The sequence below is a fragment of the Neolamprologus multifasciatus genome, chromosome 23 (assembly GCF_963576455.1).
Source record: "Neolamprologus multifasciatus chromosome 23, fNeoMul1.2, whole genome shotgun sequence".
Lineage (NCBI taxonomy): Eukaryota > Metazoa > Chordata > Actinopteri > Cichliformes > Cichlidae > Neolamprologus > Neolamprologus multifasciatus.
Window position 1 is genome coordinate 11,391,718 of NC_140460.1, and position 27,315 is coordinate 11,419,032.

The 27,315-nt window shown below is 42.9% G+C and overlaps 1 protein-coding gene across 2 annotated transcripts in view; it reads right to left on the bottom strand.

Moving 5' to 3' along the window:
- The window catches only part of sema6bb (sema domain, transmembrane domain (TM), and cytoplasmic domain, (semaphorin) 6Bb), a 144,389-nt gene that overhangs the window by 41,702 nt on the left and 75,372 nt on the right, over nucleotides 1-27,315 (bottom strand). For both annotated transcript variants that reach the window (XM_085151964.1, XM_085151965.1), the window contains exons 6-15: nucleotides 26,341-26,439; nucleotides 24,780-24,870; nucleotides 24,258-24,377; nucleotides 22,749-22,837; nucleotides 21,777-21,994; nucleotides 15,808-15,939; nucleotides 14,696-14,845; nucleotides 13,581-13,760; nucleotides 10,949-11,089; nucleotides 5,387-5,464 (exon numbers count right to left, since the gene is read on the bottom strand). In XM_085151964.1, coding sequence (XP_085008090.1) covers nucleotides 5,387-5,464; nucleotides 10,949-11,089; nucleotides 13,581-13,760; nucleotides 14,696-14,845; nucleotides 15,808-15,939; nucleotides 21,777-21,994; nucleotides 22,749-22,837; nucleotides 24,258-24,377; nucleotides 24,780-24,870; nucleotides 26,341-26,439 — 1,298 coding nt within the window. The remainder of the gene's footprint in view (nucleotides 1-5,386; nucleotides 5,465-10,948; nucleotides 11,090-13,580; nucleotides 13,761-14,695; nucleotides 14,846-15,807; nucleotides 15,940-21,776; nucleotides 21,995-22,748; nucleotides 22,838-24,257; nucleotides 24,378-24,779; nucleotides 24,871-26,340; nucleotides 26,440-27,315) is intronic.

Consider the following 27,315-nt stretch of genomic DNA (forward strand, 5'->3'; position numbering starts at 1 on the left):
TAATCAGGTGACACGGAGGCACGGCGACTTGGCCGCTGAGCCCACAGCGCAGATCCGTTCTGTCAGGGGAGCACTACCTCGGTGTTACACTGGGGCGTACATCTCGACAAGCTCCTCGCACTTAAGAAATCTCATTCTTTTTGTTTGGCTGGTGAGAAAAATGAAGTGAAGAAGCCCTCGAGCTGCCTAATATCCCACAATAATCTTCATTATAATTTCAAAATACCACTCATGCCAGCAGCATCAATAATTAAACTAATTAATGCAATGAATTACAAATATTTCTAGGTCAGCAAAGGACTTCACATTAGAGATATTTGCTGTAGATATAAACTCCAAACTGTTGGAGTGCAAAGTGCTAAAGAGGTGGAACAGCCCAACACCATGTGTTTTGCTCATTAATATGCAGATTAGTGTGGGGACGTGCCATAATCATAGCATCCTACCACATTTATGATCAGTGAAATATTCAGCAAAACCTCAAACTGTACTGTACTGATTTCTGTGGAAAACTATGACATATTGTATTTATACAAGTCATTTCCCTTTTGGTCCAAAGGGGAGCATGAAAACCTCAACAGACAATAACATAGAGTATGATGAAGAGAGGAAGTGGAGAGGAAATGAGAACGGCTCACAGGCCAGGTGCACACCGAGACAAACACAAGTGCTTCTGATTATGGCTCGTGTCGAGGGGGAAGCTGCGACGGACGAAGCAAGAACGTTTACGTAGGTGTGTGAGCGCATGCAAGAGCGTGCCTGCAGGCTCCATGCGTTTAAGAACTCAGTTATAATGGGCTTCATGTGACTGGAAAGACCCCTAGTTAAGTGATTTAAGTATCATATAGGGGAAAGTGCACTTTTGCCCCTTTTCAACAGCACAGCTCTGGAAGAGAAATGCATAAAAAACACACGAAATCACTAAAAAAACAGATCATTTTCATTCTGAATGCAGCGTGCATGCATATGTTTCTTTATTTTTCCTTGGTCACATGTAAATTAGCGTGCAAAAGTCTTGAGCCGACCCGCATTTCTTTATATTTCACAGGAAAATAAAAAATAGGTGCGGCGATTTATCGAAACATGAAAAAATTATGAGAAATACAGTATTTAAAGCAAAAATAGAAATGGTCAATATTTGATATGATCACCTTTATTCAGTCTGAGCTCTCTGAGCAGCTCACTGTCATCTCTGTGAGGATCTTCAGGGATAATTCTCCAGGCTTTTTTAAGGATATTTAAAGATCTTTGGACGTTTTTGCATTTTTTTTCTCTTCTCTGTTAAAAAATCTGAATCCATCAGTCATTTCTCCCCATTTGCCTTCCACTGTGACCATTTCTGATGAGGCTTCAGTGAACAGTACGTGGATTATCTATCAGGCCCAGTGTCAGGTCTTGTTTCTTATGGACATGATTTTCAGATGCTATTCATTTCCCGCAGATAGTTTTTTAGGCCGTTTGTCCTCCACGTCTCCACTTACTTAAATTTTTAAGGACACACTGCACACTGTGCTGAGATGTGCATCAAGTTTCAGCCCTTTTTGGTGCAAAAATATGATTCTCTGTCTGTTAAACTGTGTGATCTTTGACATTTTTGTAGATTCAACTAAAGAAACGAGAACTAATGATAGTAACGGGCTGCCGCTGTCATTTTTGAAACTTACAAGAAAATCTGGAAACAAAAAGACAGTTGTGTTTGTCAAATACTTTTGTATAAATGTATTGTAGCTTTATATTTACAGTGTATTTAAGTTTGCAGTAATGAATACTGTAAAGTTTTGTCTGTTTTAGCATCAGCTATACACTCATCAGCTTCACGCTCTGTAGTGGAGCTATGTTAAACTGCACAGTTCCTATTAAATAACTATTTAATTTATTTAATTTTACTGTAAAGTAAAAATGCCAAAAACCACTGATTTTTTTTTTTTTTTTTTTTTGCGGCTTGAAATATGTTCACACTGGCAACAGCTACTTTTCTCAGCAGTTATATTTAAATGGGCTTATTATGTCTAAACCATTAACCAGTTTTAAATGATGAGATCAGCATATGTGCACGCAATCCTCATGAGTCGAAGCTCAGACTGTTTCAAATATTTTTCTGCTCTTGGCTCTGTTTGTATTAAAGAGAGAGAATATTTCCAATAGGACCATCTCAGGCAAACAGCTCTGGCTGACAACCTGCACTCAAAAACCTTCTGTTTATGAGGGGATGAGCTGCTCCCAGTCCCCGCCCGAGACAAATACTGATCATTTCACAGTGCGACTCATGAAAAGCTGCTCTAGCAGAGTCCAAGAATGAATATAAAGCTTGAAATGAGAATAACAGATCCCCTTTAAAGTTTGTCGGTAAATTCCTGTCCTGCTTAGAGATGAGTGAGAAGATCAATAACGCTTTCTTACAACAGTAAATATGAAGCTTTAGCCAGCATGCCATTAGCTTAACAGCCTGCATGGTGGAGCTGCCCAGAGTGATCCTTAAGGTTGTGTGCTTAAACAGTTTCCTGGCCTCAGATCAAAGAAAGCTGGTGCGAGAGAATAAATAACAATATTTTCCCCAGATGTTAAACGTATTAACAACTTATTAACATCAATGCCATATTCTTACAACCCAACACCAATGTGTGACCTAATGTGATCAGCTGAGCCTTAACTGTCACCATATAAGTATAAGTGAGCATTTAGCGGGGGCTCGGTTGATTTGACGCACGCCTTCTGTACGTTACCACAAAGATGTGCACGTTTGTAGCAATCACTCTCACATACACTGTTTTATGGCACTGCAGCTACATCTGACATGTCAGAGCACTGACTGTGCATGAAAGCTGAACTTGGCTTGAGAAGTCAGCATTGTGTAATTAGCTAAAGGGTCAAGCAGCAGCAAACATTTTTGCTTTTAAAGCCTAAAAAAAAAACTGTGACAAATGAGTCCAAGTGTGCTGTGAACCTGCAGCGGTGCCATCCTAATAAAGAGTAATGTTATGTGCTCAGTTGGCTGCGTCTCCCAATCGGCGGGTTGTTCACTTTGTATACATTAGACGTGTCTGTGGCTCTGTGTGCGTGCCCACTTCTTACTGTTGCTTTTTCATTTTCAGTGTTTCTTTTCTTGTATATTCTCACGGGTACTTTGGATCATTGTTTAAAGACTTCATATAGTAACTAAAGAGAAAGTAATAAAGACCACGGTGTGGACCCTGTTACAGCACAGCTTCCTAGTAAGGGAGTAGCTCTAACCATCATTTCTGGATATTTTGATTCAAGAAGCTGCTGTTCTTCATAAAGTTGTATTGAGCAGTAGTTCTTCAGATATTATGAAGTTCTTTTGGTTGCTTTTTCACTTATTTTCAGTCCAGTCCTTGTTCCTGAGGATCTTTTTTGACCTTTGAATCATCCAAGCAGAGAAAAGGCACCGAGCTCAAGGACTGATCCAGTGTTGTGTCTTCACATAAGAGACGACTTAGCAAAGAATCAATTTGTTCCAGTTTTTTTTTTTTTGTTGAATCTACAAAAATGCCTAAGATCACACAGTTTGACAGGGATAATTCCCAAAGAGCTGCTGGCGTATCTCGGCATGTGTGAACAGAATTGGAAAGTCATGTCCTTAAAGAGGGGGGGAGGGGGGATCCAGCAAAGACCTGACACATGACCTGAGAGATGATCTAGACCTCCAGCTGATCGTCTACTGTTCACCGAAACCTCATCAGACATTAATAAAGTGAAACAGAAAGAAAGACTGAGGTATGATCGCAAGCACACTGACACTGCAGTGAAATCATGGCTGGATTAGAACCCACAGTGGAAGCCCACAGATTGACCTCCCCATCCAGCCAGAGACCAGAACCAAAGGCAGAAACATCCAAAGAAGAGCTTTGAATGTCCTTCAAGAAGCCTGGAGAACGATTCCTGAAGATCCTCACAGAGCTGCTTAGACAGGATAAAGCTGCTCACACCAAACATCGACTTTTATCATCGACAAACATCCACTATAGTTGGATTTATGTTTATGTGTGTTTCAGTAAATCCCTGCACACGTTTTTACTGTACCATATAAAGACTATGGGTTAACTTCCCCTAATTTTTTTATTATTTAATAACCATGCTTTGATATCCTGAATGTGCCAGTTAAAAATGCCCCCACCCCCCGACACACTGTTTCTGTAAGTGTTTTGTTACCAAATATTTTCCTTTTTTTTTTTTTTTTTAGAAACAATGTCGATTAATTAATTTTGAACATGATTTCTTTTCTAACCTCCTATAGGCTTTTTTAATTTCACCTGCACTATCAGCTTTTCATTTTGTTGTTATTACGCTGCTTTGCTTTTATTGATGCTTCATTGTGCAAATAATTAAGACAGATGTATAAAAACTGGTCGGTGGTAATCACGAGTGGACACTTGATGTATTTTGAAAATGTTGGTCGGTACAACTGACAAAAGACTAAATTGGTGGCTTACGGGAAAACAAAATATTGAATTGTCACAAAATTCTTGTTGGCAGAAGCAAATCCTGATCGCTCTACCTTTATTTAAACTACAAAGCAGCTCTCTCTCAGAAGCTGCATCTAACAACACAAGCTGCTGAGCTCTCCTCTCGCACCGGTTTGGAAAGAGGGGTTGCATTATTCCACAAAGAGGAAATCCACGGTAACTCAATGCAGAAACGATTGCCGAGTTGACCGCCCTTGTTAAATCAAATCAAGACCAACATAGAGGCCTATAACAGTATAAGCAGGCAGCCCGGGGTGGTCTTTAAGGCCTGTGTTGCCTGTTCAGCTGGCACTACACCTGCGTTTGAAAGCCTAATTCAATAAGCAGCTTGACTAAAGGGAAATCTGATTTCTCAGGAAGGAAACAGCCACAACTGGAGGTGAGCTGTCAAGAGAGGCCGCTGCACTTCACACACACACACATTCACGTAGACAACGCTCTGCGTGCGTGTGTTACGCAGAAAACAGAGAAACATGCAAAAAACATCGAATCCAGCTAAACACGTACACGTTTTACGAGCGCCGTGATAACTGTGACGCTCTCACGTACGTGGAGAGGTTACTCCGAGGGCACAGATGTCACTTATAAATATAAATCATTGCAAATAAAACCCAGCCACTTCCACACTTAAGAAAAAAAATGCATGGTCTCCATGGGTGGTCTGCTGTCAGAAAAGTAACCTTGAGAAGTGATAAAAGTTCAAAGAAATTCAAAGGAAAACAAGTTGGATCAAAGCAGTAGATCAGAGAAAAACTGCAGGAAAAGCACACACAGAGCTTCAGAGCGACATAAAGAAAAAGATTTTGAAACAGTGTGTCAAAGAATTTGTTTTAAATATAAAAGTGAGCAGTGTATGATGTGGTGTTGTAAATACACGGAAAAACGAAAGAAGGATGCCGTACCTGGTTCCAGGTCTGAGGAAAGAGCAGGTGCTTCCTCTGGTCCAGCCACAGTAAGGGTCCCTGGAGGCGATGCAGTTCCTGCAGAGGAGAGGAAACAAATTATTTGACTGCCTGAACCCTGAGAAGGTTCCCAGTTCTACTTTGGTCCCTGTAAGTGCACAGTGTGCAGCTGCTGCCTTAAATCGGTCTCTGGGTCAAAACAGCAACTAAACACAGCAGCTGATAACAATCTATTCAATATGGCTCAAGGGAAATCACACTGGTGAGGTAATGCGTTACAGTTTTATTCATATTGGCTGTGAATGTTTATGTTAGCTCAGAAAAACAGCCACAGATGACATGATTTTAACAATGATGCAAACTGAAACACCTGCACAGGTAACGTAGCTAACAGTCCACTGTCAGAGAAACTAGAGGGGAGCAAAGAGGAGTCTGTAATACATGTTTGGATATTTCATTGATGTTACAAATTTAACTCTTACTCAGAGTAACCCATGTTTCTCTCTTCTGATCCAAGTAGTTTCTGTCATATTTCAGGTCTGTCATTGAACAAAATAACTGGGTGTGCATCGCAAGTTAGTGATGTTGGTCTCTGAGTATGCAGCTACCTTTGGAAAAGGGTACAGGGGAGGTCATCAAACGCTGTCTATTTGGGGGAAGCGTTAAGGAAGCTTGGCTGCTAGATTTGCAGATTGTGACTATAGCTGCAGTTAACTGACTTTCATTAGCCATCACCCTGCTTATCTTTCTGGTGGTGTGCTCATGGATTAGACCAGGGGTCCCAACCTTTTTTGCGCCACGGACCGGTTTATGCCCGACAATATTTTCACGGACCGCTTCTTTAAGGTGTCGCGGATAAATACAACAAAATAAAACTAGTACCGGTACCGAAAAAAGGAAGATTTATTCATAACACACGTGAAAAGACCCAGGAAAACAGAGTTAACGATCAAAACGATAACAAAATAACACTGAAAACCATACATTTCACACCTGAGCTTCAACTCTTGCGGCCCGGTACCAAACGACTCATGGACCGGTACCGGTCCGGGGCCCGGGGATTGGGGACCGCTGGATTAGACCATACTGTGCTCACACTAACTAAAAACTGCTCGTCATAAAATATGTCCTGATTACTTTTTCCTTAACTGAATCCACTATAAAGCAAATACTGATAATTAGGAGTGATGGTGTGAATTTTTTAGATTGATTTCCATCTCCTTGAAAGTCACTGACCTTCAAGTTTTACAGCCTGTGAAACGTGTTTGATGCTGTTCAGTGCAGTGAATATTTTGTCATTTTTGAGAAAAATCAATAGAGGGCAAGCTAATAACAGAGCTGTGAGGAGGGACGGGCGCTTAAAAAACATTGCCTGAAAGACGGAAACTGAATTCTTGATGTTTAACTAGGTGACAGTTTGATAAACGGTCAAAATAAGTCTTTCGTAAAGGTTCTGATCATGGAGCTGAATGCTGTGCAAAGGGACCTTAATTTAAGACTTCTTAGGAGACTGTGGGAGTTTCAGCAGAGATCTGAGCTTTTCAACAGCAACCTTCACCAAAACGGATTCTCAGCTTCAGCACTGCCTGAGGTTTTTCATCTAAATTTGACTTTCGAAAACATGAGTCATAAATTAGATATGTTAACACTATCACTCACTTCATATTTTTACAAATTCTCTTCAAGGTAAAGTCAGCCAAAACATTCCGGTACACTTCAAATTCATTCTGTGTGTTCACAGAAAAAAAGTCCTGGCTCTCTCAATGGGAACAAAACAAAGTGGCTTGGACCGGCCCACACGTCACTACTCCAGCCAACCAGCTGCAGGAGAAGTTATTCCATGTGCACAGACTGCGTGTGCAGGACATCACTGTGAATCCATGCACATTTCCAAACAGGAAAACAGCTGATGAATAACCACAGAGAGGAAAAAGTGTTTGTGCACATGCTTTGTGGGCATGTTTTTGGTCTTGTCCGTAATTAGGCGAACGTAGAGAAAGCCACCACAAGAGCCAGATGTGAGGCAAGCTTGCAGGAACTGTTTGCAAAGCATATGTAGTAAAAATGTGACTTTCAAATATTTTTTCCCTATAAAGCTGCTGACCGGCTCCAGCTCACCGGGACGTTTTGCAGTGGTTGGCAGGAGGTCACATTAGTTGCTGGCTTTGGTTACGTTGGGGAACAGGAGGCACCTTTAATGGTTCCCCTGTGAAAACCTAAAAATCTAAACAACTAACTTGGTGCTTTTTCCTCTCTTGCACTTTGAACGGCGTGTTTGTGTGTTTTAGCTATGACAAAAAGAAGTCAACATTCAAAGTCTGGAACATTTCTCCTTGGGTCAGCTAACTCAGTTGCTAAATGTCATTGTCCTAGCAATGCACGCCCATGAATTTGGAGCAGTGAAGGGAGGAGTGTGTTTATTTGTCTGTTAAGTTCAAATGTCAAACTTTCTGAAAAATTGCCTACTCCATCCCTAAAAATAAAATGGCATGTCCTTGAGTGCAGCAACAAATCTCCCCTGCTCACAGCTCCACTGATAATGTAATGCTGACAAAACCGCAGACTGCCAAAAAAGTGTCCCAAAGACTGCAAGTTTTAAACAAAACTGGTGTCAATAACACTAAACATATTTCAGATAAGAGTATTCATCTAAACCACATATTTAGAGATATCTAAATATATATATGTCTGGTAATTTTTTGCTTTTTTGGTGGAATGATTGCACAGCATATATCTTTAATGGCTTTTTTATTTAAAAAAAAAAAAGTCTGAATTGCTTTCAGATGTCTCTAATTCACACAAGCTCAACATTATGGCCGATGGCTCAACAGTATCTTTTAACTTGACAAGGCCTAGGCCAATTACGTTTTTGACTAGAGGTGATAGTTTCTCTTTGCAGCGTTAAGAGAATTTGTTTGACAGCACTCATTGTACTGACCAAAACTCAGAACCATGGGAAAGTCCAAAGAATTTAGTGAAGATCTCAGAGGGAGAATTGGACTACCTCCTATCAGCAGCTAGATGACTGAAACACAGTCAGGTGTTCCAACCGGACATTGATCTCATAAACACATCAGAGCTGGTTGGGGAGTGGATAAAGCAAGCTAACATTAAGCTTCTGGAATGGCCTTCCCAAAGCTAATGAAATTAGAGGACGGCTCTTAGAAGCCGGGTCTGTGCCAGGAAAACAACTGATTTGGAGAACTTTACCAATTCTGCCAAGAAAAATCGTCAAATATCAGCCAGAATCATGGCAGAAGCTGACGGTGACTAAAGGCGTCTTCAAAGGGAAACTTACTAAGGTGTATTTAGACAAATATTATAGGTACAGCTATATCTGCAGCACCAAACCAGCTGGCAGTCTTTCTTTTTACCAAACTACCGGCACAGTAACAGCAAAGGTGCAAAAGTTAAGGACAGATGGTGTAAAAGATGGGCGTAGGTTTAGAGTCTGCAAAATGAAGCAAGCACAAAGTCTTTTAAACCTTAAGACTGTCTTCTTTCTAATAACCAGCAGGGGAAGACTCTGCATGCACCTTTAATGATATTCTGCACCAGAGTGTAATGAGCCAGAGTTAAACGACATCAAAAGATCCAGCTGTACGCTCGGCACACAGCATAAAGCCGAGCTGTTACTATGAAATACTGAAGATTTTATTTAAAAATGCAAGCATATCAAACAGGATTAAAGTCAGGTGGAAAGGAATCTGCACATCAACTGTCATCGCACTGAACCAAATTCAAAGTGCTCAAAAATATTCTTCAAAGGTTAAAAAAAAATAGACTTGAAGACAGCGAAGCATGACTAAGAAATATTTAACCTATTTGCACACAGAAAATTAACTCACATACACACATCGAAAATAAAAGTGCACACGCCATACACACCTCAGAAAGCATGCGAGGGCTTTCTTAATGTGCATTACACGCTTGTACGACTCACCTGGTTCAGTGAACACAACTGCACGCCTCATGTACCAGAGTGTGTACCAGTCTGTGTTACTGTGTCAGTGGACTCTGAAGGGCCACAGCCACGGGCAACTAGACTGAAGTGTGATTCTTTCCAGTGTGCAGACTGTGTGGGTGTGTGCAGGTGAAACAGCCTTGCTTTGAATAAATCTTTATGTTTAATTGCAGCACAGCCAGGCTTCCAGAAATCCAGCTTCTTCACTGTTCTTTCCCATAATCTAAAATGTAGTGATGAACAGAGTGATCAGGAGGGTTGGGTGCTAAGTTACTAGCTAAAGAGTAACGAGCTTGCTTTACAAGGATCATCTCTACACTGTATGGATTCACAACTACTAAATAGTGCTGAAACAGAACAAAAATTAAGCTTTAATTTTACTCATTGAAAGCCAGACTGAGCACAGATTTTCTTTTAGATGATCTGTGAGCACAATTAACAGCAAAGCAAGCATTTAAAATGCTCCAAACAGCACCAAGACCAGTCGCTAACTCACATTAGCTGAGGTGATGACTGCTGTGTGACCGCAGCTACCGTATCTGGCACTTCTCTTTTCCTTTTTCCTCTTTGCTTCAAAGATGGGGACCAGGTCTGCAACCACGACCAGGTCGTGTTCAAAGCACATTTGTGTGGCAATAAGACGCTAACTCAGTCTGCTATCAGTTTGCAATACAGTGGAGTCAAGTTGGCAATTACATGCATCGCAATCAACTGCGATAAATCAGTGCAAATCTCAAATCTGTTGATGTCTGCAAACACAGAACTTCGCATTAACTAACATTCAGAGTCGACCCAAAACCTCACAGATGTGAAGCAGAAATTCACAAAGGTAGTTGCTGCAGGATGCTGATATATGACACGGGCGACTTTGCTTTAATAAAACCAGAATACAAGCAGTTTGCTGAGAACTGAGTCGAGTTCCTTACACACTTTTAATCTGCACTTTTGCCTCCCATCACCTTGTGATCTCGGTTGGTTGCCAAGAGGTTGAGGGTGTTGCTCACTCAAGTTGGTCACTGCAAGGACATTTCAATCTGGACATTTTGGAGCTGGCCTTTTGGGATTTGGGGATTTGTGGAAGCGTTTGGTCGTTGGGTTTTGGAAGTGTTTGCCGCGTAAGGTTTGCTTTTCTGCTCCGTTTCTGCTCAACTGCAGGACTCGTTCACATCATTACTACTCTCCTATCAAGTTAAAATATCATGTATTGCATTATCAGCAATTATTATTACTGGAAAGTAAAATTATGCTGCACACGACAGAGTAAAACAAAAATAATACGCCACTATTTTAATTGAATTTATCACATTAAAAGCTTTCACTTGATTTTATGCCAACTTATTCACCTATTTTATTAAAGTTTCACTCGTTTTTACTGTGCTGCATTTAACAGATTGCCATCTCGCTCAAGGGCAAAGCGGCAGATGTTATAAGTTGTAATATTGTGTTATTATTGCAGCAAAGACGGGTCTGCTACAGCTGCAGCTGGAAGAAGGACACTTGTGAAGGCCAGATGGTTCCTCGAGGGTCACCTAACATCTCATCTTTGCCCCGTTGCCCTTCTTTGCTATTGTGTGAACGGTTTTTTGTCGGAGGCTTACTTCATGCATCGGGAGTAAAGCTGGCATCGTGCCACTGGTACTCTGACCACACAGGACGGGAAGGCGAGGAGCAGAGTGTGGCTCATCCGGTCTAGAGTCAGGGACAACAGCTGCCTGGCCTGCAGAGAGTCCTCAGCACACCTGCAACGAGAACACACACAGATGCAGATACACATAAAAAAAATATTTTTTAGAATTACACAATTTCAATTACCAGACCGAGGCAGCACATTAAACCTCTGACCCCACTCTTAGCTTTACAGCTGGAAAAAAAACTCCCTAATGACCAAATATGAAACACAGCCAAACATAAACAGCTTTATAAATAAAAGCCATAATAAAAAAGTAATTGATTAGAGAGACCGATGCGTGTAGATGTTACAGTATCAACCCAAAAATCCACGGCGCTGATTATAGAAGTTCGAGGGGTCGGCTGGCCATCAAATCCAGCACCAGGAGCTGAATCTCATCTAATTGGCACTTAGAGCTGCGATAGCTGGCACCGACCTGCCTTCACGCAGCTGATTTATACCTTTTTATGCACATGTGCACTCATGCATGAGTTGTATCTGGATGGTTTATGGTAATAGCATTGCAGCGGGCCCACAGTCATTAAGAAGAATCTATCATTCTGCTAAGGCCAAGCTGTGAGTCAATTCTTCACAGCCAATATCACAAAAGGGAGGGGGGGGGGGCAGTGAAGGTGAAGAAAAGATCACACAGCTAACAAATGTAGGAATAAGGCAAAAAAAAAAAGTCTGGTAAAGAGAAAATGAAAGACATTCGGTGATTTTAGGTGATTGCTTGGTTCACTGTGGAAGCCGACCTATCGCAGGTCAGTGTTTTTTTTCTGTGATGACTTCTTAAGTGAGAACTATGTTAGCTGCCCTGTTTCTGTGTGACCTGTTTTGTCTGTGGATATAAGGTGAGTCTGTGGTCTGCAGAAAAAAAATGATGTGATAGTGCTCCGTCTCCTGATTAGCTGGATCCCTGCTGTGAAAGCCCAGAAAGCTCACCTCACCGCGCGGACCAAATTACTCCAGTCCACATAAGCTTATTCACAGGACCCTCTCATTTCACTTGCCATCATCTCTGTCCCCCACTTTGTCACATCTGACAAAAATTGGTGTTTGGGGGGAGATGGAAAAAGAAAAGAGAGTGGTAGATACATGAATAACAAGTGAAACCGCGTGAGGAGATGGGATTGTGTTGCTAGTCTGTTGGTTGAAGGAATAATACTTTGTTTCCACAGGGGGAAAAATGGCATATATCAGTGAGCACAATTAGCTAAAACAGAAAGCTCGTGTTTAGAAACATGTACTTTGTTTTTTAAATGACTCTAATTAGCCTCGGTAAAAGATAATCACCAGCCAAAGCTGCGTGCATCTGTGAGGCAACCCCCCCTCCGAGCCCGGAGTCATCCACCATCTCAACAAAGAACAAAAAGAAGACTGAAAGGCTATTGTACCCTGTGTTCATTACGTAATGATGGGCATTCAGAGGAGCCTCAAAGCTGCGCGCCTCGTGCAAAATGCTAATTAGAACGGATCAAGAAGCCCAATCTACTCCGATCTTCTGCCAAGATCCAGATATTAAACGTGATTCAGCTGCAGTCTGAAGATAAGGGGTCAATTTTCCTGACAATCTGTAACTTTGGTCAAGATTAAAGATAGTGTGATTTTATCATCGTTTCATTACTGATGTTTTCTCACTAATGCTGCTCTTCTCAGGCTCCTTAGAACATGTTGAGATTTCTCGATAATGAACATTAACTGCTTTTCTTTTCTATTTGCCTAATTCCTATTCTCTGCAGGCCGTTTCATCTCCTCACATCTGCCACAATTACGTACATCGCACAACGAGTAGGTGAGCTTTTCTGTATGATTCGACGTGTTTCCGAGACAAGTGCTTTTGTCTCCCCTTGCAGCGCCTCTTTTAGTAAGAGCCACATCACCTCCCCGGCTCCCCGCGCTGCATATACATCAAAGCTAGATGTCACTTAACCCCTTCCTTCCCTCGACCTGCGTCATCTATTTGCGAGCTGTTCCACGCCAAGCTCTCTCACTACCCAGGTTTGTGCCTTAAAGGAATAATAAAGAATTTCTTCACTTTCGTGTCTATATAACAAATACCAAGCCTGCCTGCGGGTAGTTAGTCACATAAGGAAAACAGCAACTTTAAAGCTTCCTGATTAACATGTCACGTACTATACATCATGCACGGATGCGATATAAACTGTCTTCACACATGCACTGGAGCCCTGAACCTTACCATGCATCACTCAGTGGAAGTGCATGAAAGAGTCCGATGCAGTCCATGTGATGTCGATTTGCACTTATTTACACTCGTGTGGGAAAAGCAAAGACGCCGCCTGAACCAAATGGAGTATTTCCAGTGAGGACATGTCTGAAGTGTGCTCCATGTGGAAAAGGACAGCTTCAGACGTTGTCCTCACCTAAATCCCCCGACGCCCGACGAGTTCATGTGTGAAAACGGCTCATTTTTAATGAAAGAAACCTGCCAGCAGTCTCCATCACACATTATTCACATCTACATCCAAAAACTGTTCTTCTAACAGGCCAAAACACGTGTGTAATTCTTAATCAGATCATGCTTTGTTGTACTCGCTTACTTATCGGGGTTGAAGCCCTCCAGTTCTTCCAGGAAGATGTTGCTATTGGTAACGGTATTGTCCTGGTTGGGCATGATGAGAAACTTGAGGATGGTCCCTCTGCTTGAGCCGAGGAAGAGGACGGTGCGGTTTCTGTAGGGCCCGGCCTCGGTATCCACCACGATCTTATTCAGCTGGTACCTGAACCGCAGGGAAAACAGAGCGCTGCGTTAATGCCACGGCGCTGTGCAGCTCATTTAGGACACACTTCCACAAAGTAGCTTCTGGAGGTGAGTTTATGATTTAAGTGCATTACAAATCATTGGTTTAGGTGTAAAATACGGCCTGGTGTGAATTTAAATCCTGATATGCCATTTTCACTCGAGTCACTGCAAAAAGATATGAATTCCTTAGAGAAGAAACTGCTCATCAAATTTGCATAATAAACTAATTACGCCAGACGTTTCAGACATTAATAATATTACTCAAGTAAATGGGTTTGTCCTAGGACAATAGCAGAGTGCTGCTGATCCACACAGAGTTCTGTGTGTGTGAGTAAGTAGATGAGAATAGAAGCCATGTCGTGCCGGGTGTTTAATATTCCTCGTGCACCCGGTCCCCATAATCCCCTGGTGGCTGTGGGACTCAGTACGGTAGACAGTGGGAGGCGGGGGGGCAGGCACCAGTATTTATGTGGGACTTGATGGGCCACAGCTGCTTGCCTGCTACCACAGGCTTCAACAACCAACTTATGTTGGTTGCTGTTCAGCAAAGGGAGGAGTTCATGTAAATATACAGGGTTACAGGCCGTTTCAGATCTCATACACACCGCATCTCCTCTAATTAACTGTTGCGACTTGAACTGTTAAATCGTAATTAATGTGCAGCCCCAGTTTCATTCATTTTCAACTTTGGTTACAAAACAAACAATTGTGAGTATGACAGATTTCATTTGTTTTAGCTGTTACAGCTGAATACGATATCGCGGGAAAAATGAAATATGTCCATATACTATATGTATGGACATATTTTCAACTGGACAGATATAATAAATCAAATGCCTCACCATTATGTTGCAAAGAGATATTTATGCAGTTTGAGTGAATAATATAGTAGTAATGCTTGGACCGTCTCACCTGACCATGGTTCTCACTATCCAGGGTCGTTGTCCCAGTGATGGGACCGCTTCATCCATCAGAGGATGGGTCTTCACAAAATTTAACATCTCATCGGGGAAGGAGTTCGAGGAATTAAACTTGGATCCTTGAACGGCACAACCACCGGGTCTGGGGAAAATAAGATTAAGCATGTTAAGCACAAAGATAGTATTATATAATTAAGCAGTCTAGACAGTCTGAGTGTCTCACACTCAGACAGATATCCTTTTTTTTTTCAAAAACATACTGATCTGATTCAGTTAAAAGGACCTGACATATAAAGTAGAAATAAAGCGACAGATATGCATGAGCACAAGACGTAGATTGGAGGGCAACAAGCTTTATCCTTGTGATAAGGGATTTTTCTGCTTCAGTGTATATCAACAGACTTTTGTCTTTCCTACTTATTTAATCATATAAAAAGCACAACCGTAGCTTTAGTTCATAGGACACATCAGCTGAGGGTTCAGCTGGGACCCTTCCATCTGATTGGTTAATTCAATTCAATTTAATTTAATTTATATAGCACAAAATCACAACAATAGTCTCCTCGAGGCATTTTTTAGTATAAAGTAGACACCCTACATTAAAACTGGGAAATCTTATAAAGGCTGCACAATTTACACCGCCCCCTCCCGTCTCCAGTTCTCTGCAAGCCACTTTGAGACCCAGACATTGAAATCCCAGCTATTCCCCCTTTAATGCTAAGCCTGCTCTGGTCTATGCTTGGGGTTTTTGCTGTCTCCCCATTATAGGCTTTCAGTGTGTGTGAGAAGAAGAAGCTCAGAACAAAACCACACTGGCATATATATAATTCACTGCAGATGGAATAACAATCCTCCATTTTTCCCAAAGTGATCCTGACTGAAAGACCCAGGAGTAAAATTCACTCATGTTACTTTGCATTGTCTAAATGCCCTTCGGGGATGAAACCCTACCCACGAACGACAACCTGCAAAACACATTTTCCAAAGAGTCTTACGGCCAACTCTGACTTCAAAACAAAACTTTACAACGCAGCTTTATTCCCCTGATCATTCTTTGATAACAACTCGAACACAGGTGCACAAATTGATTACCGCCATCTGCACCTTGGTTTTGGGATGACTTCATCTGGAACAGGCGTCCAAATAGACTCTGGTGATTTCTGCTCCTTAAACCTTCCATCAAACACAGCAGCCAGCTGCTCCATGTCAAAGGCACACACCGCCGAACCTGGAATGCTACAGAGACAGAGACGGGCGATTGATAAAAACACTTTGAACTGACACAGAATGGCTCAGTGTCAGCAGGCTGTAGGTTCCAACGAGCCTGCGGAAAGAAGAAGTGACGGAAAAGAGAAGACGAGGTAGATTATAGCTCGGCTGAAAAATAGACTGTGAAACTTGAAATAGGAAAAGAGTTCAAATATAGAAAGTCAATTGTGACAAGAGAAAGCGACAGACACCCGGCAAAGATGACAAATTGGATATGGGCTGTTCATATTTTGACATCCATTACTGGAACACAAAGGAAATCGGTAGTGAGACGAAGAGAGAAGCAGGGTAAGACAGACGCTGTCAACTCGGTGTCCAAAGAATAGATACGCGATGGATGCAACAGCTAGATTAGGCCCGTGAAAAGATCTTGGCTGGAATTCCTGAAATATAAACCAAACAGGAAGTGAGTCACTGAATATTTTGTCTTCACAAAGGGGGCAGAAGATTCCCGTAAAGGAAAAGAAACCAACAAAATGTTACAGTAAAACGCCTGGTGCTCGCGGACCCAGCGAAAGGGCGCAGAGCATCTGTTCTGAGAAGCGTTTGTGTCCCACACTCGACACGAGCAAGCACACACCGACAAAACCAACAAATACAGACACATTCACACAAAGTCAGACTCACTTCTGAGGCCACGTTTCTGCGCGTCGACTACGGAACAAAGGAGTAAAGAGAGCGGTGTCAGGGTGAGATAAGAAATGAGTTTTTGAACATGCTTCGTCCTTCCACACTGAAGTGTCCTCATCAATGACTAATGGAGTGCGTGGTGTGAGAACAGTGACTCAGTATTAATACCTTAGAGATACACACACACATTAAAAAAACCTGAGACTGAGTCACCTGGAACCTGCTGCTACATAAAACCCACTGAGTCTGTTTATTTCCTCGTCTCACGCTTCCTTCAAAAGTAAATGTCCAGCTGGTGAATGTGAGGGTCTCTGAAGCTTGCCCCCAGGACGCTGCATCAAGCTGAGAGGCGTTTCTGTTGAGTGCCCCTTGAAAGCCGCAGAGTTTGTTTGGAACGGCAGCGCCTGAAGGCTGGATTTTGGTTGCAGTAGGGAGCCGCGCTCTCCCGATGTGCCGTTTGATCAGGTCACGCCGTCTCCCTGGGTACTTATCGTTTGTAGGCAGGAATGTGACTCGACCCCGGGCGGCACGGCGGAACTGCGGGCGTATCTCTGGACGATACAGCGTCTCTCTCGGGGCTGCAGGCACCAGATGTTATGTTTGACACATCTGCCAGCTTTGCATCACTGCCAGCTTGGCTTTCTTTCTCTACCTTCGCCCGCCCCTCCAGCCCCCGGCTCTATTTTTCTCTCTCGCTGCAGGTCACTGGGCTTGGCCCGTGTAGGGCTCGGTGTCTGACAGAAGCAAGCCAAAAAGCCTCGGGCTGTTTATCTCACAGAACTCTCCTAATTATTCTCACTCTTATTTTTATTCTCTTTGTCTCTCCCACTTGTATTTTAAGTAAGTCAGTGTGTGTGTGTGTTTTCTCGCACACAAAATTCATTTCCAATAATTTTCCTAGTTACTCCCTCATACTCGAGACTGCTTTTCCTTTGTTTACATCTCCATCATTCCTTCAGCCTGCTGAAATTTGCCTTCTTTGCTGGTGTTGAGTGGCAGACTGTCAAGGCTTACAAAGACTCGTGTGATGTTTGTCTGTGAGGACTTCTGCGGAGTCTGAAGGGCTTCCTCGCTGTTTAACGAACTCGCTGACAGCCTGAAATATTTTCACACCCTCCAAACGGACGCGTGACACCAGGATTTTACAGGACGGAAGGAAAATCTTTTAATTGGTGGTTTAACTCTTACAGAGACTTTGGATATATGTATTTATAGATTTTACATCAGGGTTATAAAAATTTCTGTTCTGGTATAAATATAGAAAAATGATTTTGTACAAAAAAAAAAGTAGAGAAATAAAATTTGTAACCTGTAGCATTTCTACAGACAGGCTTAAAGCTTTTTTCTGAGGTTTCTGATGAAACTGTGGGCTGTCACTGGGCAAGAGGCTCCAGTAAAGTATGTTGTAAAATGTTATAAAAAAAGGTTTACTGGAACCTTTTCCACTTCTACCATTTGGATCATTTGTGCCTTTTTGTTATGTCACCTATAACGTTTCTATTTTCTATTTATTATATTCTCCAGCATTCTGTTTATATTTTGCCTTTCAGTCTTAGCTTATGTTCGAGTCGCTGTGTATCTTGGTTACTACAGTATTTAGTTTTATGCGTTTTTGTTCCCATTCAGCCTCGTTTCTGCATTGGTCTCGTTGTCTTTCTTTGTTCGGTTGTGTCTCTCTTCCTGTTTTATTCTCTTTCCCTCGAGTTGTTTTGTTCGTTACCCTTAGCTGTTCCTACCTGTATCCTGTCCCCTCATTATACCAGGAGTATTTAGTGTCCCCCTGTCCTTCATTGTGTCCTTCGTCATGTCCTTCGTCGTGTCCTGCCTCTGGGGAGTGTGTTTCCTTGCTCCATGTCTCCCTGAGATTCCTAGTTTGGGGATTGTTTATTCCAGTTCAGCCACAGTTTATATTTTTGTGTTTCTGAATTAGTTGAGCATTAAAGCTCCCCTTTACTTTTTGTTTGTCTCACGAGTCCTTAATTTGTGTCCACATCCTGCCCGCCACGCTGCTGAACTTTGACAATTATGTTTTTCATACTTTCTCTTGATCTTTCCCTTCGACGTCCGTGTGGATTTTTTGTTTTCTCTCTAAATTAACCTCCATGGCCTATTTCGACAAACAAACCTCGCTCTTAAACTCTCGCTGTTTGGGGTGCCGTGGTCGTTCCACGTGCTACCTGTTCCTATCCACTGCCCATTTCTCAAGAAACAGCTAGCTGCCTCATTATGTATTCTGGTGCCCTCTCTGCTTGCAGACCCAGGGGGTCTAGTTTGCACAGCTGTGCATCCTGGCATCGTATACCTGTTCTCCTCCTGCTCCTTGTCCTCCTCATTTCCCCTCCTCTGCTGTGTTTTCCCACAGGGGCATCCTGCTGTCCGACCCCTGGGATTCTTTACAACCAAACCCAAACATGGCCTCCCGCAGATTTACTCTGTTTTCCATAAAATATTTTTCTTCCATTCCTGGGCGGTTATAACAAAACTAATGAGCTGTCAGTCTGTTCCAGGAGAGATAGACATTTTTAGCTGGCAAAACAATGACAAATAAAAATAATGAGAATGGTTTGTTTTCATTACCAGCCCCAGGTAACCCTTCAGTTTGACATCCTGCTGCTCTTTTTTAAAGATATATCATTTATTATATAAACTAGGAAACACAGCTACCAGAAAGCTCCTACACTTTCTCATAAGTTTGATGTTTCCTTGACCTTTCGAGCATCAGGTGTGCAGGAGGGTGCTCGGTAGGAAGTCTGGACTCCTCTTTCATTCCTGTTGGGAGAGAAATGACCCTGGGCTCCGGCGCTGGATCGACAAAGGAACTGGCAACCTGGGGTGATGTTATGTTCTGGAAACGGAGATGAAATGATCCCACAATGATCCAAAACAGTGGAGCAGCTGTAAAATGACTCCAGGAGTACGTGGCTCACAGGTGGAGATGAGTAACTCCCGAGCGTCCAGGGGAGACAGTAAAACCCTGACTTCATTCCCATGCTACAGTCCAACACTGCACCGGCCAAATAGCAGGAGAGAATGGCTCTTTCCTCCACTCCTGGGTCCTTCGTCGTGCTGTTTTCACTGCAAGCTGCCAGCCAAAGCAATTTGTCTGGCAAGCACTTGGCCAGTGTAGCGCAGTGGGGCCACACCGGGGCCAGTGGGAGGTTTTTTTAGATCACCTCACACATTCTCTGTATCTTTTTGTGTTTACTTTCCTCTTTATCTGTCCATCTGAACCTCCTTTTCTCTCTGGCTTGGCTGCGGGTTATTTAAAACAGGGCCCAGCGGCAGGTTGGGCAGGCAGGTGTGGGCGTGTGTGTATTTAGCCGGCGCGCTTCTTCGGTGAGCTGTAAATGGTGTTATCTGGGAACCGCTGTGAATGTTTCCGAGTGTGCGAGTTTGTGTGTGCATAAAGCATCCATCTGTCTCTGCAGGCAGTGGCCCCCACTCGCAGCGGTGCCCTTCCAAACACGCAGATAAGATGCAGCTGATGAAACAATTTTAGATGTCAGAGAACGCACGTGCTGTCCGTTATTGACTTCCTCGTCCTTGAGTTTCTCATCCGTCTCTTCTCCTCTTTATCTTTTCTCCCTTTTAAATGTGCTTGTCTCCTCTGTGCTTGTCCCACCGTGCAACTCCCGTGCCCGCTGCTACAGAGCTCTATTATATTCTAAAAAATAAAGATATTCTTATAATGGGACCACTGATTGATGGCAGATAGGCTGCTGGTGGCATTACAGTGAGAGGTTTGGATTGCTATCGCACCAAAAAGAAGGCAGTTGCGAGCATTTCCAAGTGTGTGCTTTAAAGTGCTTGCTCTAGCAGACACAGCAAAAGGCCATTGAGGTAGTGTAACATGAGTGGGCCATCACAGAGAAACTATACTGAATCCCGCTCTATAATATGAGCCACTTAGACTGCAATATAGTCATAGACTTTCATCCTTCTGCTGCTCGGAGGACGCAAACATTCAGAGCAATTTAGGCTCAGACTTAGTTCTAAGATGATGTCTTACAATGCTGAAAAAAGCAGCATCAAAGTGCTCGGTGAAAGCATCTTCAAGCGCAGCATGATAAGCAGATTACTGTAACTGTATGAGGAAAGAGACATGGGATTATAAAAAAACACTGCCAAGTCTCATCGTTTGAGTCAGCTGTGACTTACATTTTCTTTTCTCACTTTTTCTGGGTTACAGTTTGTGTTGTCTTTGGCTCTGCTAATGCCCTCAGCCTGCAGTAATCCCCCCACTTACCGTGCAACATCTCTCCTCCTCCCTCCTCCTCTCAGCGTTCTTCAGTTTAATCGTGTCTTTCAACAAATCACCCTTTTGTCCTCCGTGAAAGCATTCCATGTGTCTTAGATTACTCTGTACAATCCTGACCTCTGCACCCCAACACAGGCACGTTCGTTTTTCTGGAGCTTGTAGGAAACCTTGCTCTTTCTCTCCGAGTCGGCGAAGAAAAAAACTATGGTGGTCCACAAAAGCAGCGACTACACACATGTGCATTTCTTTAAAAACACCAACCATGACAGAGACAGAGGACCCCCCTCCCCCCCCAGGCCTCATTAACACATTTATTAAACAAAAAAAAAATCGATAAAACAATAAACAACCCGCAAAAAAATGCACTTAAAGGCAGAAAGGTTTACAGAAGTCAGTCCCTTTGAGGTTCTGCTGCGCGTATGATGTAATATAAGCAGTGATTTCACAAAAACAACTCAATGTTGAATTATATATCACACCTGAACATCCCATACTGAGTTCATACAAAGGCAAAAGTTTAACATAGCTGAAAAATACAGAGCAGAGTGTGGTTGAGTCTGGGACACAACCACACTCTGTATATAAAAGATCAACAGTTAGAGTCTTGACTTGAGCATTTTCACCAATTTTGACATTGTTCATGTGTGCAAACCTACTTTATCCTGCTTTTTTACTCTAATGAAGAGCATAATTTATTAAATGAACATTCAGCAAGACTTTAAATACCATAAGCTCACCAAGAAACAAGTACAGCTGGACTTTCTATAACCAGAGGACTCGTGTGGATTCTTTGAGAGAATGGAGGTCTGCGCTGGTCGAATGTACAGGCCGCGCTCTTCACATATGAAGGAAAGGCCAAGATTCAGGGGTCTTAAGTCTCCCTGTGTGAGAGAGAGTCTCCTGTTTGTGCAGGTACCTGTTGGCTGGTGTGGAGAACACCCCCAGGATGATGTCCCTGCCGTGCATCCTGATGATGGGGCTGGTGGAGTGGAGCAGGTTAAAGTAGAAGTGGGAATCGCCGGGCACGGAGCAGTTCAGACGGGCCTTTAAGAACGACGTCCACTGCTTCTCCAGGACGCGCTGAGACCCGCCTTGATCCCGCTTGCATACCCGGGCAACGCGTGACACCACCACCTGTGAGGAGCCACGAGCAGAGAATACGATACTTACTATACAGAACGAGCGCAGCTTGCTTATATCTCCGATGACTCCAAAGCCGGGCAGTTAATATTTCCCGAGGTTTCATCTTGAAAACTGCATATTAAAAAGCTCTTTTTAACTCCAGGGCGATCTCTGAAGAGTCATTTGCATGCTATTTGCAATGTGGAAACCCTTTTTTTGACAGATCATTGTTTTATAATGCTAAATCTAATATCAATTATTCATGAAAATGTCAGTGCATCTCAAAATTGCTTCTTTGAACACACAATAGCGATGCTGCTTAAGTATCAATTTACTCTGCTCTCTGTAAACATGTCGCAGCCAGGGACCTTTTACAAACACTCCCCAAAAGTGAATTGCTAATTTATTAAAGAAACAGGTTTATATTTTTTTATTTTTAATAAAGATGCAGCTACTGCTCTGGGGGCAAGAAATATATCAAGTCAGTAGAAAATCGACCAGTTTTTCTTAGGTTAATACAGACAGCTGTTAATAACGTGACTTGTTGCATTAGATATGTACGTAAACAAATACAAAGGCGAAAGGTCATCGCAGTTTGTAACAGAGAGATACTACACCTTCAGCTCTCTTCATGCTTGAATTCTAATGATAGATTCCCACATTTCTCTCCAGTTCTTTTTAAAAGATGCTGTGAATGGACCTCAAGGTAATGTGAGAGAGCTCAGCGGGGGAGGAGAATATATTTCCTTCGCAATGACTTCTTTACCTTCTCCAGGTAATTGAACTCCATGGCTATCTCTCTGAAGAAGAAGTAGATGTGAGGTCCCCACTCCACGGCACTGACAAAATACGGCTCTGTGTCGTAGGAGAAAGAAACACTTAGAGAAACAAACAAGAAAGGCGACGTGTGCAGGAGTGGTGCACGGAGAGAACAGGTTTCATGAAGTACAGGCGAGAACGAGTATAACAAAACAGCATTTCTATTTGCAAATGCATCATTAATTCCCACAGCAACCGAGCGACATGGGGGCAGTGAGAAAGAGGCAACAGCCATGCTTAATTTCATTACATGGTGAAAGGGGATTTCACAGCAAACAATAAGCACATTATGACTCCCTCGTGCTTCCGAGGAACGAGGCAGGCGTGCCTGGGACCTTCTAAAACCTGTGTGAGCATTAAGACCAGGGGCTCGGGCAATGTGATTGGCAGGTCCACTCAGTCTGGTGACTGTCCACCAATCACACTCAGTATTTTTACTTTGTAGCATAAACACCGGAAGAAGGTTTCTAATAGCACCGGAAATGCAAAGTGTCTTACTTTCGAATATTCAAACTGTAAAATAACTGTAGGATCTTGCGTGTCAACGAATAACAAAAGCCGCAGTCTGTGAAAAAAGCTTTCATGCACTGTGATTGGCCCGCTTGTTTCCAGCAGTCAAAGTCACCAACAACTGCACGCAGTGTTTTTCAGTCAAACGCGTCACGTCAAAGGAAGCAGACGATGCTGCACACGGCGTTGAAGGGGCATGACGGGCTCAACGGTGGAAGCATTTTACCTGCATGCTCGAATAAACATACACATGTGCCAAATGTAGCATGTATCTAGGAGCATGGCTTGTTGAGAACACAGCTACCGTGCCAGCGATGCTGTTATCACAGGTATAATTTATGGTGGACCTGCGGCTTTTTTGATTGACATGTGGTGCGGCTAAGGGCAAAGAGGCAACACCGCAGTGCAAAAAGGTTTCTACTCAAACCTTTTTGGGTAGAAAATAATAATAATAATCTATGTATTAGATTCATGAGGCACTTTAAATGGTTAAAAACTGAGTATTTTTACAGGTTTAGATTAGGTCTACTAACAGATGCTGCTGTATTATCACAGCAGCATATAAAGTTATTAAAATGAGCTTCCTTTCCCCCTGAGCCAACAAAAATATACAAGGATAAAGTAAAACTTTGAGATCCTGTTGCAGGCCCGGGGCGACAAACGTTTGGTCGGACACTGTGTAATATGGGTGATTCTGTGAAAGAGGCAGCTCTGTGTACAGCTAGCTGCCTGCCTGCTGACTCAGACCTGTCCTACCAGCATATGCATCGATCCACGTGCTGCTAAGTAATGTGGACACAAACTCCAACCATCAGACTCACATTAACATCAACAGCAGGCGTGATGCTGAGCGCGCTGCGCCGACATAACTATGCTTGACGGCACACAAACGAACACGCCCACTCAAAGCGTACACACACACACACGCACACGTGTCTGCAGATACCTCTGAACCACTTGGAGTCGTGCTTCACTGTGCGCAGAGCAGGACTGTCTCCGAGGCTACGGTAGATCACCGCGTCGATGGCCAGGAAGTCCGTCACTGTGGCCGTAAACAGATTCCCCTCTGATACACACAAACACATACACACATAAAAACAGCTGGTGAGTTGGATTGTCTGCCAAAGCACCATCATAAACAGCGAAGCTGGAGTTAATGTGACCTTTTATGCGCTACATTGTAAACACGATGTGACTGACCACTCAACAATGTAATTGCAACTTTCTACACGCCCACACAAAAATAACATTCGTTTTTTTACTACCAGCTAACATCAGATAAGGATCTGAACAGTTTCAGACACAGTATTGATTATTAATGAACGAGTTCAAACACAACGAGGTAAACTGAAGCTGAGGAAACGCTGCGGCTCTCTTTTGTTCTGCTCAAAGGGGCAAAAATATATTTTGATGACATCGCACACTTCCTCATTGTGTGACAGCACACGCTAAACAAACCATGTCGTACCTGCGACCAGAGCTACGTTGGCGTGTTTGGGGTCATAGGGACACCGGGCCATCCCACTGACTGTGTCTCCCAGCATCTCCAGAGTGTCTCCCTGTTAAATCACACACACACACAAACACAATTAGATGCATGCATCAATCTGGGTACTCCAAACAATATGAATACATCTACAGCAGCATCATGAAAACAAACCACAAGAGAATGGCAATTAGGGAGTGTTACCATAAGTGCAAACTAATGATTCACTGGAGGCAATTAGGTGCAGCAGCAAACAACAAGAGAGTCCCATTTTCATCCATAAATAACACACACAGACGCACACGCATCAATGCGTCCACGTCCACACGTGTACATTTCAATAAAATTGGCAGCTCCTGTAATAAAATCTCTGTTATTCTTTCACTATCAATTACACAAACACAAACCATTTAAAGGTCGCCGCAAGCAACTATTTGAGGAGAGCAGCAGATTTGGAAGACTTCAGCTCTCATCGGCTGTTTGAAATGAAATAATTTTTAGGTGTCATTTCATTAAAACCCTGCTTTAAATAAAACAGTAGCTAGCATCACTAACTAGTCCCCAGAGAAAATGACAGCCTATCAGGCAGAGACAGGTGAGGTATACGCTGTTGCAGAATGTCATTAGCGGCTGACAGATAATGGGGCAAGTACGTCTCAGTGTTCCACTGTTGCACCGTGTTTGAAATGTGAGAGACTGAAAATAACACTTATCTGAGAAAGCCTTTGATAGTGAAAAGATTTTTTTCCTCTCTCTCTCTTTCTCCCTCCGACTCCACTGCCTTCGTTCCTCGTTTAATATCGCTGCGGAATGATGTGAAATCACCCCAGTCGATGATTAATATTTATGTGCAGGGTTTTTTTTCTTCTTCTGCAAGTTTAAAACGGTTACTGTAATTGAGCGAGACAGGGATAGGCTAAGAAGTGGAGCGCGCTCCCTGCACGGTGGAGGGTTCTGGTGACTTGCTGCTTGATGGATACAAACCTTCAGAGTCTGACAAATGTGCTGTGGGACAGTGCTGGAGAAATATTCAGAACACATTTTGGCTAGTCGACGCTTACAGTTGTCGCTCGAACTCTGGCATCTTTTAGATTCCGCCTCCATCTGTGGCATTGCTTTTCTCTCTTTACTGCAACAAGTCACGTCTCAGCAGCCTTACTCTGTGAATACGCTCCTCTCCCTCTTTTCCCCTCTTTGTGTTCTTCTTGATTTTCTGTCTCTGACTCTCAATGATAACAAGCTCGGCAGACCACAAAGTTTAACCGCCGAGAAATAACAACTGTTGTATCTCAGGAAAACGAGGCGCTGGAGCTGCCAGACAACAAGGATAAATAACTCGTGGGGAGGCAGTCGGCACTGACTCAACTGCTTGACAAACAGCTCTAATGAAGCTGTGCGTTCTCACCTGAACAAGTGCACTAATTGATCTATAGGAGGGAGACTCTGTTGTAAAAATAGACATTATTTATCAGCTAAGAGGCGCTCGACCGCTCGCAGGTGGTGGCGTAGGGCGGCTGCGATCACCCGCCTTGGGTTTACTTACAGTGTAGTTGGCACACAGCGGGTTGAAGGCGTTGGTCCCGCACAAAAACAAGCCTCCGTTTCTGCTGAGCAGCACTTTGATGAAGTTACGGCATTCATCCTGCACGAGAGAAAGACAGAAATACAGAGAATAGGCTTGATATGCAGGAGGGGTGAGTCTGAGGAACAGATGATGGCGCAAATAGAAAAAAAACCCCTTTATTTTTCAGACGCTGATTAGCCAAACCGCTCTGTGAAATGAAGCTTTTCAGCTGCCTGATGTGTGGAATTATCACACCATTACTGCTGTCAATCACAGTGATACAGTCTGAACGTAGCCTGCAGAGACTTTAGGCGTCTACCCTCTTCACACATGCATGCACACGCGCACGCATACACACAGCAGTTGATTGACGGAGGGTAATCCAAAGCAGCCTTAGGATTTTAGAACAAGCGGCAGATTTAAGGCTAATTTCTCAATATGTGAAGCGCGTGTAACGAATAAATAACAGCAAGTCGCATTTTCGTTCTTTGAACAGTCGTGAGTTCAGCACCACCATGATGGCGGTTTTTGCCCCACAGTCCCAAATACAGATAAATGTTGGCGTCTCTACACATATACTGTGTTGTTACTGTTAGCTTTTTTTATTCATTTATACTGTGCTACTAAAAATGTTTCTTCATTTACTGTTAAAGCACGTTATCGATCATCTTTAGCTCATTAGAAGGCTGTTTATTAATATTTTTCGTTTTCAATTTGACCTCATGTACCAGTAAAGTGCATCTATTTGTTTCAGCCATGTCTGTCATGTTAAACATACTGTATATCTATATATCATACTTTATATCTCAACAGCTTATTGATTACTTTAAGCGTTCTCGTTTATTCATTTCTGATCGATAACTATTTTAATCACAGATCTGTAACCGTACAGGTTAGCTTATGTGTTCGCTACTGTGCAGATTTCACTCTCTTTCCTGCAGCATTTAGGTGAAC